Below are 19093 nucleotides of genomic sequence, written 5' to 3'. Positions count from 1 at the left end.
TGCAGCCCTGTCCAGAACAAACTGCCAAATTCCCAGACCTGGGATCCGCCTACCCACAGGAGCTCCATCTTACCAGTTTATTGGCACCCGTTCAGCCCCCCATTTCAGACCTGCTTGTTCTCTCCTAATTCAGATGTAAAAGAGAAATAGAGGTGCTCCTAAATCTCATAATGATTGTTCCCAGTGGTTTCCTATAGATGTTGAATAGCATTGGGGGCAAGATGGTACTTTGTGGCACTCCCTGGCACAAGTGCCAAGGGGTCAGAACATAATCACCCCATGTTACTTGGTGCAACTGCCCTCACAAGTAAGAGTAGAACCACTGTAAGACAGTGCCTGCACTCCCAGCTTATGGAGATGGTCCAATAGGATCCCATGGTCAATGGTATCAAAAGCCAGTATGGTATCAAAATCTGCTCCCTACCCCCTCCTTTCAGCTTTCCAATGGGGCCTTACCTTTCTCTGCCATGCCAACACAGGGGTTTGAGAGGGAAGCGGGGAGCAGCTAGGAGGGCAGATTTGCAAAGTTGTAGACTATTGTTGTAGAGGATGGGTTTGATGCTAGAATCTCTCCCTGAAATGCTTAACCCCTGGGCTTGGGTTATGCAGCAAGCCAGAGTGTATTAGCATAAAAGGTCTCTCTCTTCTCTTGAAATCTGCATATCCTGGCCTCCGCATTTCAGCTATCAGTTTAGAGTAGGGTCAAACGAATGCTTGGAGGTGGGTGCTGCTGCTGTCATGACACCGAATGTGGATGAGATTCGCATTCGGGATTTTGTTTCTATAGCTGAGCATAGCAACCCTTGCTCCACGCTTGGAAGGGCTGAAAACAGAACAGGGAGAGGAGCACTGAGGGCGCATGCACATTGCTCTATTCTCGTCTGGGGTGCCGTGTTCATTTCTCCCACAGTCATCTCAGAAATGAATATGGTGGAATGATGGATCTTCTGGGGCAAGTCTTTGGCTGGCTGTGGTAAGACTGGAATTAAGCGTCTCTCTTGGTCACCTTGCTACACCAGCCTCTCCAGTAAGTATTTCCAATTTCAGAGATGGGGAGGAGTCCTGTAAAGCATTGTGGGCTCCCCGCCCATTGTTATTTTGAGAGGGTTGTCACCTTCCAGGATGTGTTGTCGGTCACTTATGATTAGTTGAAGAACCTTGGCCCCAGGAGCTATAGATAACAACTGACATGGTACTGTTGGGTCGCCCAGGAGGTGAGTGGGATTTGTATGGCAATGCCGACTCCCATGATTTGTGTCTGGCTTTGGTGACTGGGCTTATCTGCTATCCTGAATAAATGACTGGTGTTGGAGACTTGAGAATGCCCAATTTTGATTCTTTTTAGAGTGTGTTATCTGTTGATTAGAGCAAGCAGAGAAATGCCTAGTAAAAATGCCAGGTTGGTTTACCAGGTAGAAAGAGAACCCTGGCATAGAATACAGAAAGTTATACTTCGGTATGTTGTGAGATATGGGTTGCATTATGAACCTTATGCATGACGTAAAGAAAAAGAATGCTGAGCTTCTGGTACTTGCTGGTAGGTTAACACACTTCGAATACACCTGCATTTGGGAACATAATGTTGTAAACATGGTGCACTGTGGAACACTGATTGTGGTTTGGCTGTAAAGGCTGTGGCTTGTGGGGTGAAATTAATCGTGTTCTGTTACTGTTGTGGTGTGATTCTGTTCTAAGGTGATATCATCCAATAAAGTACTGGGGATTACTTGATCGAAGACCTAGCTCCTCTATGTTCTTGCTTTGTCTTTCACAGTACTCCTGTAGAAGTCTGTCTGTTTCTTTCAGAGATACGGAGCTGAGAAAGGAGGGCTTGCTCAGGACCACCAGTCCCTGGCACAACCTTTCCCAGTCCATGCTTAATGTTCTGTTTGCTTGGACAAAGGTGGTCCTTTATCCCATGCCACTAGAAGATGGTGCTTTGACCTCCTCGGAGAAAGTGCTGGATTTATAAATGTAACAAGTCACTATCATGAAAACTGATAGAATGTGGAAAACATTGTTTCTTTTGTGTATGCCTGTTTATTCCAAGCATTGCTGCTTAATGCAAATTAATGGAGCAGGAAAACACCATGTGGCACAGTAATGAGCTTGCATAATTGCCTGTTACTATCAATATGTTCTTGACTTTGATTGTTCTGATTGGTAATTTGCCCCTTTAGACTCCCCCCTCCCCTTCTTTCGTATATCTCTGGGGGTGGGGGGCATGTAAACAGACACAAGCTGCAGTAGTTGCTGAGCAAAAGATAATGGCTACTGTACTTTGGAGAGGGAGCGAGTTGTTAAATGGAATCAATTCTTTACTTGCAAGAAAAACATATGCGATGATACATTTTTTGGCTTACTGCTACAGAAACATCACAGCTGCTTAAGTTAAAATCTGCTTAAAATGTACATATATTAGGACTGCTTCATTTATTTGACTAAATAACCCTGCTTTCAATTGACTGAAAAGTCAAGCAGCAGATTAAAAAAACGATTTCAATGCAAGTGCTTTATAGAACTTCAAATAGTAAGCATCATCAAGGCATTCTCTGTTCTCACTCACTCAGGAGCATGCTACTTCTTAGACAATGCCTCTTCTATCAAATGTGTGTGCATCGTTTAAAAAGAAAAGGATGCTTCTTTCATCAGAAACATTGCTTTACCCATGTGTAAATGTAATTGATTACATCTATTAATCAAATAATCTTCTGGAAGATTTCTGATACTGGTTTGTATCAGTAATTTGGAAACTATTGCGTACTGTAAGAACTACTAGTGTATGGCAAGAAATTAAATACATAGTGGCTTCTATGTGAACCCAGAGTACTGGGGAGGCTGCCTGTTGCATCTTTGCATAATTCACTCTCTGAATTTGCTTTCTTCTAGTTAGCCTCCTGTGGAGGTAGGTAATCCTGACACAGCTTTGCACTGAGTCTGTGATGGATCATTCAATTGCCCCCCAATGAGAGGCTCAGCAAAATTACCTCCCCTTAGATGAACCTGCCCATTGCATCTTTGCATGAGTCGTTGCTTTGGGTGGTCAGTAGGCATGCTCAGAACAGTGACTTATGCAGAAACCTATAGGATGGACTCTACTGATCACTCACTACTGATTCTTACACTCGCATGTACCAAATGCAATCCATTATTATTACTATTATTATTATTATTTACATTTCTATACCGCCCCATAGCTGAAGCTCTCTGGGCTGTTTACAAAAATTAAAACATTAAAATAAAATATACAACATTTAAAAACCATTTACATAAAACCATACAGACAATATATACAAACAACAACTAAAAACAACTTTGAACTATTTTTTTAAAATCCAACAATAAAACAACACAGCTTAAAACAACACAGCTTCAAAACAGTATACAAAGGTCAGCAGAAGGAGCAAGAGTTCTCAAAAGGGGAGGCTTGCCAGAATAATGGAGTCTTCAATGCCTGCTTAAAAACCTTTGAAGAGGCCAGCAGGCGCATTTCAACCGGCGGATCATTCCACAACTTTTGAGTGTAAGAGTTGGATTTTCCAGTTTTAATTCAGAAAAAATGTGCCTTGGATAATCTCAATAGCCATTGCCTTGTTCTTCCTCCAAAGAGCAGAGTGACAAATGTTTGATTCCCAGGTGGTCTCCCATCCAGGCAGCATACAAGGCCAGAATTGCATCATATGCCTTCATTCTTCTGAGCTTTTGCATGCCTTGTATCTACAGGTGGGTTTGCTATCGTATTTCTGGTGAGGACGAGCAATGGGATGAAATGTGCCCTCAAGCGAATGTATGTCAACAATGAACATGACCTACAAGTGTGCAAACGGGAAATTCAGATCATGGTAAGCAAGTATAGTACTGAAGATCCTGGAGTTCTTGCAGAATATGTTGAATAGATATTTGTAGAACAGTTCAATCTGCCTGTTTGACATTTCTAAGGGGAAAGAAAACAATTGCTGTTAGAACTGCTGCAAAGCAAGGTGATATTTTAAATCATTAAAACAGTAGCTGCTTCTTTAAACTGAGTAACTGGGGTGGGGGCAGGGAGTTCAGATATCAAGGCATGACCATGAAGTTCTAGAAATATGGAACAGCTAACAAGCAGGAGTGAAGATAAGAGAAAAAGGAAGTGAATTTGGAATTGACAAGTTAAATGGGTACCCAGATAGTGGGGAGAAGCACAAAGAGATGAGAACAATAAATATTTTTTGCATAATGTTTGCAGATAGCATAATTCTGTTACGAAGTTGGTTTTCTTGGATGTAGATTTTTCTGGTTGTGGCTGGCAGTAAGCAGTACCTCTTTGTTCTTACCTTTTTCAGAGGGATCTTGTGGGACACAAGAACATTGTTGGATACATTGATTCCAGTATAAACTCTGTGAGCAGCGGGGATGTATGGGAAGTCTTGATCCTAATGGATTTTTGCCGAGGTGTGTAAAAGTTCAAAGTAGCTTGTTCTCTGAAGCCCTGTGTAACATCCAAATACTCAAATAATCAAAGGTTTGGCAAAGTTGAAAGGCTGGTTCAGAATATCATATCTTGGCTTGTGAGCTCATGTGCAGCCCCTTTGTACCTCCCTTTGCAGTGGGGGTAAACAAACTAGGAAATCTTCCATTAACTATAATTTTGTCCAAAGCAGGAAACTATGGTTATCAAGTTTAGAACAAGTCAAAATATGAAGCCAACTTTAAGCCATGGCTTCATATCCTGGCTTGTTCCAAAGCCATTAACTATACTTTCCTGATTTGGATGCAACAATAAAATAAATAATGGAAGACTACCTGGTTTGTTTATTTGCTTGCACACACAGTGAAAGGGCTGTGTGGGCAGCCAAAAGTCTTGTTCATGTCTCAGCTTATTAAGCCAAGATATGATAGCCAAAAGGTGACCATTGTATGCTGATCAAATACTTGTAGCAAAAGGCAAAGGTTTAAGCCTGTCTTGGATGCTAAGCCCTCCCGCTGAGTAATGAGGCAGCAGAGACTTGCTGTGCAATCCACAAACTCTTTATTTAGCTAATAGTACCTTTTCACCTCTGAAGTGACTACAAAAGCTTAGAACGGTCCTCTGGGCTTAATTTGCAAAATAAATCTTTCAGTAAAGAGGTACTGAAAGCAGGTCAGTTGCCTTTCAACTCTGGATGGGTTTCCCGCTGTGCTCCGGTTGGCTTTTTCTGAGCTCCTGCCTTCCGGGAGGATCCTCCCAACCCAGCTTCTGACAGACAGCCAATCTGGTGTGATGCCTCCCACCTTCTCCTCTCAACTCCACCTGCTTTGGCATCTGTCAATCCTGAACCTCCCTCCACCACCTCCACGGGGAGGTGGGAAGCCAGTCTCTGAGCCTGGCCCTCCTCCTTGATAAGCCCCTGGGAAGCCTCTTCACTGGGTCCTGGGGAGTCTTGGGGAATTTCCTCCCCCACACCCTGTCTCTCCTGGGCTTCTTCCAACTCTGTTTCCGAATCTGAATCAGAGTCCAAACCCAAATCAGAAGGCCTGGGCTGAATTCTGACAAAGCCTTGCAAATAAGTCTACAGACGTTACTGGTCCATGATGATTGGGCAAGCAGCTATTTACAAGCAACAGAAAAGAACCTCAGAGGCTCATTAAAGCCCACCTAAAAGTAAAGGCAAGTTTTATAAGCTCCTGAATTATTTTCCAGCTAGTATTGAAATAGGAGTTGGAGAATTATTGCTGGCCTTCTCTATGTAATGTGGCTCAGTTGTATTAGATAGAGGAAAAGTAAGAGGCTGCAGGAACCCAATCTGAGCATCAGGGAGTGCAGCCTGTTCCCTGCTGAGGATTAGCGGGGGGGGGGGTAGATCCCTCCCCCACTCTCTGATTGGGTCCCTGCAGGATTCCCCCCTCCTCCATGCAAGCTAATGGAGTGGTTTGGCTCCATTAGCTTACATTAGAGGGGGGAAATGTTGCAGGGATATGGGCAGGTATTTTTTCCAGTCCTCCTTGGATTGGTTTTGGAAAAATTGCCTAAGACCTTCTGATTATTTTTTTTTTTGAGGTGGGGCATTGAGAATCTTGGGTAATTTCCAGGTTAATCCAACGCAAGCTTTGGAGAGCTCTCCCATCTCTAGTTTGTTTATATAATTGGGGAACAAACAGTGGTTGGTTCAGGGCAGCAATAGTGAAAGGTCCAGATTGTGGAAGAGTAGCGATGTTTATTTATTTATTATTAAATTTATTAATTGCCCATCTGGCTGGTCACCCAGCCACTCTGGGCGATGTACAACATACAATAAAAACAGTTTAGTCTGTTCTAGCAAAGAGCCCTTAAAAACAGCCATATGTATCACAGCATCACCTTTCATAGGCAAGAGCTTTCCTCATCAGATGCCTGAATTGGTGTTAGGGGAACAAAGCAGTGGGGAGAAAAGCTGTCAGTCATGCCTCTTATGGTGTTCATCTGTAGCAGTGGCCCAGCAGTACAGGTGATGCCAATGGTTGCTTTGATGGGAGAGGTGATATTTTTAGGGATGCTTGCTGAAACGTGTGCCCCAGGTATCCTTCTAAAGCTGTGAAGTTGCTGGGATTCTGGGGCACACCTTTGCTGTGCCAGAAATATCTTGGGAATAGCCCTTCTCATTTGCCAGAGATGGAAGCATTCCCTCTCCCTCTGAGCTACAGAAGTGCCACAGCTCGGTGGCAGTGCACCTGCTTTACATGGAGAAGGTTCCAGGTTCAATCCCCGTCATCTCCCGATAGATCCAGGGAAGACCTCTGCCAGAGACCCTGCCTGGAGATCTACTGCTGGCCAGTGTATAGACAGTACCAAACAAGATGGGCTGTTGACTCGGTATAAGGCAGCTTCATATGTTCTGATGTCAGCATGTGGCTGTGATGGGGAAAGAAGAGGTTGCCTGCATCGTTGAAGCACTTGTGGTTAATGGTGACTTAGAAGGCTGAGTGGCTTACTCTTGGTATTAATAGGAGGGCCCGCTGTCTCTCTCTTTCTCCCCCCCCCATCCATTTCAGGAGGTCAAGTGGTGAACCTGATGAATCAGCGCCTACAGACAGGATTCATGGAAAACGAAGTCCTGCAAATCTTCTGTGATACCTGTGAAGCTGTGGCCAGGCTGCACCAGTGCAAATTGCCTATAATCCACAGGGATTTGAAGGTAACTCATGATGGCCCTGTAGAGGTGTCTGGTGTGGTCGATAGTGTTGTGGTGATAGAAGATGCTTGTAAAATAAAATATTCTCCTGTGCTTCATGAAGGGCGTTCCATGCTTTGGGATGACACTTCTTTCTGGACCAAGTCGGCAGGGCCCGCTTCTAATTTTGCCTCTCCAAGGTAGGAGCCAGCCTGTTCCTGGACCGGCTCCAGCTGCTCTGCCTAGTGAGCAGAGCAGCTGGTGCTCCTTAGAGCACAACTGTTAGCACTTCTGTGTCATTTTTTAAACATTTGCTCTCTCCTCTCCTCCTTCCTTCCTTCGCAACCAACACATCCAGAAGGGACAAAGGATCCACGTAGAGATGGGGGAGGAGTCTTCAGCCACTCAGTGCCCCCATCCTCTGTCTTGGCCAGGGCAGGGAACGTGGAGCCTCCAGTGGCAGCAATCGCAGCAGTTCCCACTGAGCTCCCAGACTGCAGGAACACTGAGCCAGCGGTGTTAGGTCCAGCATGGCCTGTTGTGGCGCACCGGACTTCACGGCATCACTGAGGCTGACAGAAGAATCCACCACCAGTACAAGCCCTCCTGACCCCTTGCCTTTACCCACACGCTGGGGGCGTGGGGGGAAGCAGACTACTGCGCAGATCAGATGGCTCCCCCTCCAGCGCCATGGAACGCACAGACTCGAGTGCCTCGGGGGGGAGGCCCGCAGAGCCGAGTGCAGTTTTGGCACCAAAATAAGATGGGCACTGCAGCAAAGCGGGGATGAGCATAGTACCATCTCCTACCCCCAATTTGCAGTTCCCTGGGCCTGAGGTGCTGCCACAGTTTCTGGACTGGGCCAAAGGGCTAGTTGCCCAGAGATTAGAGAGGCCTTATCAAAAGGAGGGGGGCTCAATCCTGCCCCAGCAAATTCAGGTCTTCTTCTTGTAAGAATCACAAAAGGAAAAGAACAAAGCCCTAGGAGTAGTCAAAGCAAAAACGTAGAAAGGCCACCTGGCCACCCTCCAGAGAATCTCCTGCAGATTCCCAAGCGCCCATACTCTTCCTCTGCATCTGCCTCATTCTCTGCTTCTTAGTCTCCTCATCACTGCCCTATGAAGCACAAGCACCAGATAATGGACAATAAGGACAAACCACAGGGTAGAGGGAAGGAGGGCAACAGTAGAGATCTGAACTCAACCCCCTTAAGCTTTGAGGCTTTGGGAGACTCCCTAGAATTAGAGGACAGTGAATCAGGGGAACTGTCAGAAGAAGAGCTGGGATCTTCTTCTTGGCAGGCATGCCTGTTCCTCCAGGAGGCATTCCCTACCTTGCTAGCCAAAGCTCACTGGGTACTCAAAAAGAGTGACAAACAGGTGAAGTCAGCTGAATATGTAAACATGGACTCTGAAGCAGGGGCCCAGACAGTACTTCCTTTGGGGCCTCCTAAACCTCTCATGGTTCCTTGCCCAGAATCCTTCAACAACGTGTGGAAGGTGGAATAGACCAAGCCAGGGAAACTTAAATCCACCCACAAGTTGGTGAACAAACTCTATTCTCTTCCTCCAGTGTCATGGAACTCTTGTAAGTCCCCCTGGTGGGTGCTCTGGTGACCGCCCTCACCTCCTCCATGGTAATACCAGTGGATGGTGAGGGTGGGCCTGCTTGGGTATCTGGTTCTGATAGGGGAGGGGAAGCACTTTTTGTAGCTCCTGTGAATGGAACTCACAAGATCCTGGCATACCACGCAATAGAAGAGTGGAAGCTGTCCTATTCAGAGGATTCAGTGCTTCTGCAACTGCATTTAGAGTGTCCATTTTAGCCTGAACCACTTACCTGTGGGCCCAGGAGCAAGCAGGATTGGATTCAGTTTCCAAGCAGATCAAGAACCGACTCAAGAAGATCTTTCTGAGTGCAGCCTTATTGGGTGATACCTCCCTGGACACTATCTAGCTCAGAGCTAGAGCTTCGGTCGCCAACTCAGTAGCCAGATGAAACATGTGGCTGCATAGCTGGGATGTAGATCCGAGATCTCAGGCTAGAATGGTTGCCACTGCCTTCACACTTGAGACTCCAGGGTGTTTGTCTCCACCCTTACTTAGTGTTTTGATACGGGCAACATGTGAGCAAAAATGCTTAGAATAGCATTCAGACCATGCTCTCCAGCCTGATGGATCACAGGTTCGTTGCGAATCTGGACAGGAACTCCATGGTTCACACTCAACAACTGGAACATCTGGGAGTAATCCTCAACACTGCATAGTGTCAGAAGCAATGGATTATGCAGCTGACAAGATTGATCCAATCAGAGACATTGCCAGACCTCATGTGCCAAATGGATGGGTGTGGTGGGATTATGCCAGGACCTTGTGAGTTCCATTCACAGGAGCCACAGAAAGTGCCTTCCCTCCCCTATCAGAATCAGATAGCCAAGCAGATTTCCTTGCTGATACTGGACTGGTGGTTATCCTCAAGAGACTGTCACAAGGAGTGTGTCTGGAGGAGTACAACAGGGCCTGTTTGGATGAAGAGCCCACCTGAACAACAAAGTGACACAGGGTACATGGTCCCAGATGGAGCATAAACTGGCTAGAGTGCCTGACTGTAATACTGGCATTAAAAGAACTTCAGGGGTGAAGTTGTAGGGAACTGCATCCTCAGTGGGATGGACACATCCCAGCTAGGGCTTATGTGAATTTTCAAGGGAGAATGAGAACCAGTTCTCTCAAGAGGGAAGTGACAGAATTGATTTGCAGATGTGATCTGAGCATCATCTTCTCTCAGTCAGAATGGAAAACCTAGCCTGGAACTCGGTGGCAGACTTACACAGCAGAATGTCTATCCAAGAATCTGAGTTGGATGCTCAACCCCGAGCTGTTGAAAATGGTAACATATCGATATGGACAGCCCATCCTCAAACTTTTTTCTGGTCAGGAAAATGCATAATTTCCTCAGTTCTTTTAGAGATTCCTGTACCCTGAGGCATAGTGTACAAGCACCTTAGGGGGAAAATGGTCCAAAGGGCTGCTTTACCCTTTTCCTTCCACCACAGACTATTAGGAAAATCATATGGGAGAGGGTAGAACTGCTAAACATCGTGACACACTGGCCCCAAAGGCCTTGGTTCGCAGACCTGAGGGATTTGGTGGGACAGAACTATTGGAAGCTTCACCTTAGGAAGAATCTGCTCTCTCAGGGACCCATTCAACATCTGTGATCGGAACTCTTCTACCTGACAGCCTGGAGACTGTAAGGTTTTGGCTGAGGCAGATGGGTTACTCTGAAAATGTTATTCTCATCCAGGAAGTATTCTGTATTGTCACCTCAAAATCCAAAATGGACAAAAAGTCCTGGTATGTAGACAAAGGGAAGGATCCAACATCAGGGAAAGTTCAACGTATTTTAGAGTCCCTGCAGGCTGGCCTTGACAAGGGCTTCATCACTAATACCATAGTAGTACTTTGGGTTGTAAAGGAAAGGGGTCCTTTTTCATCCTCTCCATATTCAAAAAGCTTTGAGAGGGGGGCTCTTGTGAACCCCCCATTCCCACCCTAGTGTGCCCAGATTTCCAATTTGGAATCTGAATTAGGTGCTCACAGCTCTCATGGGATCCCTCTTTGAGCCCATGGCTACGTGTAACTTGAAGACGTTGACATTCGGACCTATATTTTTGTCGGCCATTACCTTGGCTAGACAAGTTTCAGAATTAAGTAGCCCTCTCCTCTGATCCACATTTATGTACTGTTCACAATGACAAAGTGGTATTGTGTCATCTGACCCAGACCCAAGCCAGGATGACTGTTTGGTTGAAGATTCAGATACTGCAGTGTCCCAAGGACCCTGTGGATCCTCCTGACACTATTTATACACCTAGCACCTCCAGAGAAGCTACATCAGACCCTCCAGCAATGGTGGACTCTGAGGAATCCTTGGACAGAGCCCCTGAGGGCTGTTCATGCCCTGCAGAGTCTGAGGAGGAGGTTGAGCATTCGCCCAGCCCTAGAGCACACCGACACCAGAAGGTGGAACCATAGGCGGCCACTTGGAGAAAAAGCCTGTGCCTCAAGAACTGCAGCAACTAGAATTCTTGGGAATGAAGGTTTACTCAAGAGCTAGGGTCTCCTTGGCAACTGGAAACTCTGAAGCCTGTGCTACCTGTTTGCAGATGTAGCTGGGTGTGGGATGGGAGACTTGGCTGTATAAGCCTTCAGATGAGTCCTCTTAGCTGTTGGAACAATAGCTTTATTTCAGCTCCCAGTACCTTGAATCCTTTCTTCGTTGACCTTGATTCTCCTTAGACTGATCTCTCATGCCACTGACCTCTGGGGTTCTGATATGACTGTGCTTTTGGACTGCCCTTTTGCTGGACTGATAATATTGTGCTTTGACCTTTTGCTTGCCTACAGACTTTGCTAAGTGGATTTGCCCCTTGTTTGCCCCAGGGCTGAGCCTGACCCAGCTATAGCAGGACATATTGAGGCCAGGTCCATTCTTTATACCTAGAGTAAACCCTTTGTTTCACAGGTTCCAAGAAATTTCTTTACCTTCTATCTGTCAAGCCCATCCCACCACCAAGAATGAAGCCGGCACAGTTGACCATGCGCAGATCACTCCAGTTCCATTTAGAAAGAACAGAAGTCTCTGGGGAACAAGGTGTCCATCTCCATTATTTCCAGGTGGTTAAGGGAATGCATAGCACAGGCTTATCAAGCTATAAACAAACAACTCCCAGGAGGCATTAGGACACATTCCCTCAGAGGAGCGGCTGCCACTGCTGTCTTTTGAGGACATTTTTCTGTAGATGGCATTTGCAGGGCAGCCAAGCAGGCTTTGGTACACACTTTTTCAAAGTGTTGCAAGATTATACGTTTTCTTCTGCATCAGCATCCTTGGCCATAAGGTACTGAAAGGGGTAGTGGGGTAGAGCACCCTGATCCTTGGAAGCACACCCATGAGTGTCTTTGCTTTGATACATCCCAAGGCATGGCGTGCCCTCTGTGAAGCTCGGAAGAAAATGGAAATTTTCTTACCATGAATTTCTGTTCTATGAGCATCATGAAGGACGTTCCACCTGCCTCTTTTCTTCCAGGATCAGTTCTTTCCTTAAAGGCTTCTGCTCTTGCAGTACAGGTGGGGGTGGTAGACACCGCCTTCTGGGCATATTCTGTCGTTCGCGCATTCTGACCTGTTTCTATACATTCTTGTTTCCCTCTTTTTACGAGTACCTCACAGTTGGTTCCAATTCTAGTTGGACAACTAGTAAGTGTGCGGAATGACCTCTGGCGGAAACGTGCCAGAGAGGCATTGAGGTTTTGCTGTTCCAGTCTGGGCTGGGGAACAGGATGTTTCCTTCCCTGGAGATGCAAACTAGAAGTGGGCCTGGTCTACTTGCTCCGGGAGGAGGTTCCATCCCAAGGCATTGATGTCCCCTGTGATACTCAAAGGGGTATTCATAGTAAAGGAGTTTCCATTTTTCCTGGTGCGTGTGTGTGTGTATGTTCAAATCCTGCCCACATGGGTTCTGTCTAGAAAACTACAGTTGTGGGTTTTCCTCAAAAATATAAGTTGGATTTATTTTAGAGGTAATAGGATTTCTTTATGTCTTTATATGTATTGAAAATATTTATTGGCTGTATTTCAGGAGGGTGCCCTCCCAGGGTGGCATACAACAGTAAAACACATAATAAAAACTCATGTAGCAATAAAAAAGTAAAAACACAATAAAAACAGTAAAGCAACATAAGAACAGCAACAGCAACAAACATTCTAAAAAAAATAAATCAAAGGCCAGCATAAAACTAAATTTAAAACGGACAACTGCAGCTACAACCCAGTCTGATAACACATAATTAGAGGAAGGCCAGACTAAGTTTTCTGGGCCTTCTTAAAAACCTGAAATGATGGGGCCTGGCAGACCCCCGATGGCAACTTATTCCAGAGGTGCAGGGCCACTGCAGAGAAGGCCCTCCCATGTGTGGTTGCCCAGCTAACTGCTCTAGTTGTTGTTCAGTCGTTAAGTCGTGTCCGGCTCTTCATGATCCCATGGACCATAGCACGCCAGGCCTTCCTGTCCTCCGCTCTCTCCCGGAGTGTGCTCAAGTTCGTATTCATTGCATTGGTGATGCTATGTAGCCATCTCATCCTCTGTCATCCCCTTCTCCTTTTACCTTCAGTCTTTCCCAGCATCAGGGTCTTTTCCAGTGTGTTTTCTCTTCGCATTAGGTGGCCAAAATATTTCAGCTTCAGCATCTGTCCTTCCAATGAGCAGTCAGGGTTGATTTCCTTTAGGATGGACTGATTTGACCTCCTTGCAGTCCAGGGGACTCGTAAGAGTCTTCTCCAGCACCACATTTTGAAGGCATCAATTCTTCAGCTTTCAGCCTTCCTTATAGTCCAGCTCTCACAGCCATACGTTGCTACTGGGAAAACCATAGCTTTGATTATACGAACCTTTGTCAGCAAGGTGATGTCTCTGGTTCTTACTATGCTGTCTAGGTTTGCCATAGCTTTCCTCCCAAGGAGCAAGCATCTTTTAATTTCATGGCTCTAGTCACCGTCTACGGTGATCTTGGAGCCCAAGAAAATAAAATCTGTCACTGCTTCCATTTCTTCCCCTTCTCTATGCCAGGAAGTGATGGGGCCAGATGCCATGATCTTCGTTTTTTTAATGTTGGGTTTCAAACCAGCTTTTGGGCAAATGAAAAGGTCCCCTCTTGCTCATCTTACAGTGTGGGCAGGCTGATATGCTGAAGGCGGTCCTTCAGGTAATTTGGTCCCAGACTGTTTAAGGCTTTAAAGGTCAAAACCAGCACTTTAAATGGGACTTGGTCAGGAGCGCCCTAGCTGCCTCTTACAGTCCCCTCCAATAGCCAACTCAGGACACAGACGACGAGGATTCTTTCCAAGGCTTTATTCCTTTCTTACTTTATGACTCCTACAGATACTACTCACTAGCGACTAAGCAAGGAACTGCACTGGGGTAGACAGCAGAGTAGCCTAAGCTCCAGGTAAGGCAGTTGGTCCCTGTTTGAAGGGGAACCACGGGAAGACTCTGAACTTATGGGCTATGGAGAGATCTTCCCTCTTACCCTTGGTCCTCGGGACGCGACCGTTGTTTTAGTGTCAAACGAGCGGAGCGCCTCCTTTCGGCGCCTTCCATCTGTCGCCGCTCCCTGCATCTGCGCCGAGCGTCCAGCAAGCCCCGCTCCAGCGCTCTCTCACTGCCAGGGTCACCATCTCTCTCAGGAATGCTGGCAGGAGGAATCTCTGCCAGCTGCTGTGCCTGTGAGAGATGAGCAAGCTCCTCCCCCACGGATTGCTATTTTTCCTCAGAATCAGAACTGCTCTGGGGCTCTATGGGCTCAGTTTCCACCCTGACAGACTTGGACACACAGTGATGACCAGTGCAGGTGACACAGAATAAGCTATGATCTAATTGCGTTGCCCCCACCAATACTTGGGCAGCTACATTCTGCACCAGCTGAAGTTTCTGGACCATCTTCAAAGGCAGCCCTATGTACAGTGCGTTACAGTAGTCTAGCCTGGACATCACTAGTGCATGGATAACTGAGGCAAGGTCCATCCTCTCCAGATAGGGCTGCAGCTGGCACACCAGCCTAAGCTGCTAAAACGCACTCCTGGACACCACAGCCACCTGGGCTTCCCCATTTAGCGCAGAGTCCAGGAGGACTCCCAGACTTGGTCTTTTAGGGGGAATGCAACCCCATGTAAGAACAGCTGTAAACTTCTATCCAGAATAGTTGGTTTCCCAAACCATAGTACCTCCGTCTTGTCTGAATTAAATTTCAGCTTGTTTACCCTCATCTACTTACCCCCAAACAGCCTCCAGACACTGGCTCATGAGTTGAACAGCTTCCCAGGGATGTATAGAGGGAAACAAGAGGTAGAGCTGAGTATCATCTGCATACTGATGACATTTCAGCCCAAACTTCCAGATGACTTCCCCCAGCAGTTTCATGTAGATGTTAAAAAGCGTGTGGGACAGGATGGAACCTTGCAGCACCCAACAGGCTAATGGTCATTGGGTGGAAGAAAAGTCTGCCAGCACCATCTTCTGAGGTGGCTCCTCCAGGAAGGACCAGAACCACTTTAAAACTGTGCCTCCCATACTCCAGTTCAGCTGAACAATACCACATTGAGTGCCATTTTTTGGTAGAAAAATGCGGTATAAATCAAACTGACCTCCTCGGGCTGCATGGAGTCTGTAGTCTTCCGGAATTTTTTTTTAACTTTCCTGAAATTTATGCCGTTGTTTTCATAGGAAAATACGCAAGTTTCTCCTGAGATTGGTAAATATACATGGGGAAAAGCTGAACGGAATGGGGGACAATATGCTAAATGTGACGTACTAAGTAAATTATGTAAATTGTTGCAAACCCTCTTACGGAATTATTTGCATATTTTTCCGCAAAACAGAAAAAATCGAATTCATCTATGAAGGATGACAGAACAAAAGGTGCCTGGCAATCCGCGAGATACAGACAGAGTGGGTTTTACACAGTCCGTACATCCCTAGCCTTTGAAAATGCATGCTTGGTTCTATGCGCGATGTTTTCCATAAGCAAAGTATTATGTGAAGAAATGTTTTCTTTTCTTTGTCCTGAACTCAACACAGATATGTGCACATTCTGGTTCCAGGTGGAGAATATTCTACTGCATGATCGTGGCCACTATGTCCTGTGTGACTTTGGAAGCGCCACCAACAAATTCCAGAACCCTCAGCTTGAAGGAGCGAATGCAGTGGAAGAGGAGATCAAGAAGTAAGGGGGTGCTGTGTGCATGTTTTGGGGTCTCTCTTGAGTCTGGCTGTTACTGCTTCTTGTTTAGGTGCTTTGGGATGCCTTTCATATAGAAATGTGCTAACATGCAATAGTATGCAAAAGCATGGGCATAGTATCATTGCCACGGTAAACCTTAAGCACTACATGCTGAATATTCTCACTGTATGTCTGGACTTCAGGCTGAGGCAGCAATTTGCTGAAGGGTCTCTCACTGATCCAAGGCTGGAACCTGTCGGGTCCAAATCCACTTCACCATTCCGGTGCTGGGTTATACACGTTTGCTTCTTGAATGCATGGCTATTTCAGCATGCTCCAGAGCTCCCATGTATGCAAGAGTCACCCCTGTTTGCTGCAGCACTGGGACGAGAGTCCATTCAGTTTGCCCAGTGTTCTGGCTTGTCGGTCACGAGCTAACATGCTGGTGCACGTTGCCCCATGGCTCCCACGTGGCTCCTTCTCCAAGCAGGAGCAGCTAAATCAGGGTTCTTTACTGCAAGGCCCGCAGGTTGCTGATGGCTCCCAAGCACCTCCAGTGTAGCTCTCCACCCCCCCCCCACCCCATGTGCTTGTCTTTGCAGTAACTGCTCATTCTCAGCAGAAGCCGTCTAATTTTGCTGGTTTGCTTTAGCTGTGGGCCAGCTGCTGTGATCGGAGCTATCAGAGAAGGCTTCAGGGCTCATCAGCTGAAGTTGGAGTTGTGGGGGTGAGGAGTGGGAATAGAGCACAAGGGGAATTGGCCAGTTAGCTGTGGTGGGGGAGGAGCCAGTGAGGCAAAGAACAATGTGACTGGCTAGCACTGTACAGACACTGGAGGCGGAGGGGAAATTGAACGAGAGAGCAACGCGGACAATTTGCAGCCCTGAGCTGAGTGCTCTCTCGGTGGCAAGAAAAAGATCCATCCCAGTCAAAGGACAGAGTGAGCCTGGTGGGATTTGCCTGCCTGGTGATTTGGGGACTGACCGACAGGGTGACGGAGGCTTGCTTGGATGGCATGAAGGGGGATAGGGAGGAGAGCCCTGAAAAGGTCTCCAGCCAAACCCAGTGCACAGCAGGGGAGGGGGCAAGAGGAGAGGCCCCACATATTCTGTGAAAGAATCCTAGGTGGCCTTGGTGGCAGTGCACAGCACTAGAGTGGCTCCTGCTTGAAGAATAGTGAAAATCACTGAGCTGACTTAACCAGGAACTTAACGGGGTTGAAATATGTAGTGTTATGTCCAGACCCAGACTCTAACAAGCTGAGTTTGAAGCCAGGGTTTGTACTTGGCTTATGAATCCTGGCTTGTTAGAGGAAAGATTTAATTTTTGTGAACCTCCCAGAGAGCTTCAGTTATGGGGCTGAATAGAATGAATGAATGAATGAATGATGAGCCAGGGCCTTGATTTGGATGTCGTGCTACGCTTTTCTGTCCTGTAAGTTCCTGGTTACTTTGGCTGCTCCCCACTTGCAGGAGGAGCCAAGCAGGAGCGATGGGGCAACGTGCACCAGCACATGGGTACATGAAGCATAAGCCAGGACTTTGAGGAATTCTGGCGTGGCGTTTTGTGCAGTCACGGCCAATGTGTTGTAGAAATGTGTGAGATGACGGCATGGATTGAGGGGAAGGGGAAAAACGAGCCATATCAATGGGTGATCTGCCACCAAGCTACGGGTTCTCTGTGGCTATGAGCTCTTGGTGTGTCCCAGGTTCCAGTGCTTCATTTAAGAGTCTCTAATGGGGAATTTTTAGAAAATGACAGGCATCTACATGGCGCAGACTTAACCTGGCTGAACCATCATTGCCTTTTCTTCGGGAATCTTGGGAACAGACTTTCTGGAGATGGGTGTGCGGTTGCTGGGGGGGGCTCTGCCAGGATTCTTAGCACCCTTACCAAACCACTGGCATGTTAAAGTTAAACTTGTACAAAACGTGTATCAGTTTTGCCATAGTATAGCTAGGACCTTTGAGGTCTAATGGCTTATTTATAATAGAGTTCATTTAATCTGGTTTAGATAGCTCGTAGTCCAAAACAGCCAGGCTTTTGTGTAGGCAGAGAGAGAAAAAGTAGCCTCCCCCATCCGTGCCTTTGTCACTGTATCTGTGTGTGAGGAACAGTTGTGTAAGGGCGCAATCCTATCCAGATAGGCGGCTGCCTCTGAACTTGGAGGTGACCGTCTATCCAAAGCAGGGCAGGAGAAGCACGGAAGGGATCGTTCCCTCCGCGCTTCTCCTGCCCTGCATTTTCGGCTAGACAGCCGATTGTGGCTGTCTAGCTGCGGGAAGATGGAGCAGGGGAGGAGGCCTCTGTATAACACATTGGATGTGTCGTACAGGCATTTCTGCTCTCCCTGCCCTGGAACTCCCCCAGCCATGCCCCTTTTCAGCCACTCCACGCTCCTCTTGCAAGCATGGAGGACGGGGCTGTTCTGCGCTTCCTCGGAGGCAGCGCAGAAGTGGCGAGAGGTCAGTTCCCGGATAACACGATATTCTATGGCCATCTAGCCACTGTCTAGCAGCCATAGGATTGCTCCCTAAATCTACCGTAATTATTATGGGCTCTAAACTAGGAGAGGATAGTGTATTGGCTGGGCGAGCAAATTTGGAATTGTATTTCCTGCCTGTTGACTGTAGTCTTTTCTCTTTTTTTGTGCTGAGCCACTACAAGTTCTACATCTAAAAGTTATTCAAGGAAGAAAAAATGTTTGTCCAATTTATGAGTGGGTGGGGGGAAATACCATGTAGTTGTTAAAACTGTTGTCTTATCCCATGACCCAAAAGACCTGAATGAGTTTTGGTTTTCATGTAGATACACCACACTATCCTACAGAGCGCCAGAGATGGTCAACCTCTATAGTGGCAAGCTGATTACTACAAAGGCAGATATCTGGGTAAGTAGGAAATTCCATGGAACTGCTACCATAAGCTCTGTGCTAGAAATTGACCTGGCAAACCTCTTTCACCACTTCCCAGCCCCTCCTGTTGGTCTTCTCTTTGCCATTGACCAAAGAAGAGCCTCACTTTGAAGTTTCTAAATCTCACAGGACTTGGCTCCAGTCATCAAGCTCTATTTAAGACTAGACCAGATCAAAGTAAACAAAAACAGCACTTGGTTTTTCTTTGTTTTTGCCCCAATCTGTCAAAAGGTAGAAAAAAGTTTTGCATGAAATGGAGATACATCATTCAAAATTTGTTAAAGTTAAGTGGG

At 46.6% G+C, this 19093-nt stretch overlaps 1 protein-coding gene across 7 annotated transcripts in view; it reads left to right on the top strand.

Annotated features, from left to right (window-relative positions):
* Nucleotides 1-19093, top strand: part of AAK1 (AP2 associated kinase 1) — a 122246-nt gene that overhangs the window by 37799 nt on the left and 65354 nt on the right. For all 7 annotated transcript variants that reach the window (XM_084804211.1, XM_084804209.1, XM_084804210.1 and 4 more), the window contains exons 3-7: nucleotides 3724-3842; nucleotides 4323-4431; nucleotides 6988-7130; nucleotides 15768-15889; nucleotides 18695-18776. In XM_084804211.1, the coding sequence (XP_084660337.1) occupies nucleotides 3724-3842; nucleotides 4323-4431; nucleotides 6988-7130; nucleotides 15768-15889; nucleotides 18695-18776 (575 nt within the window). The remainder of the gene's footprint in view (nucleotides 1-3723; nucleotides 3843-4322; nucleotides 4432-6987; nucleotides 7131-15767; nucleotides 15890-18694; nucleotides 18777-19093) is intronic.

Source organism: Heloderma suspectum, chromosome 6 (genome assembly GCF_057233095.1).
Source record: "Heloderma suspectum isolate Gila_16-S chromosome 6, 16-S_ref, whole genome shotgun sequence".
Classification (NCBI taxonomy): domain Eukaryota; kingdom Metazoa; phylum Chordata; class Lepidosauria; order Squamata; family Helodermatidae; genus Heloderma; species Heloderma suspectum.
Note: the sequence above shows the minus strand (reverse complement) of the source record. Positions and strands in the feature narration are given on the sequence as shown.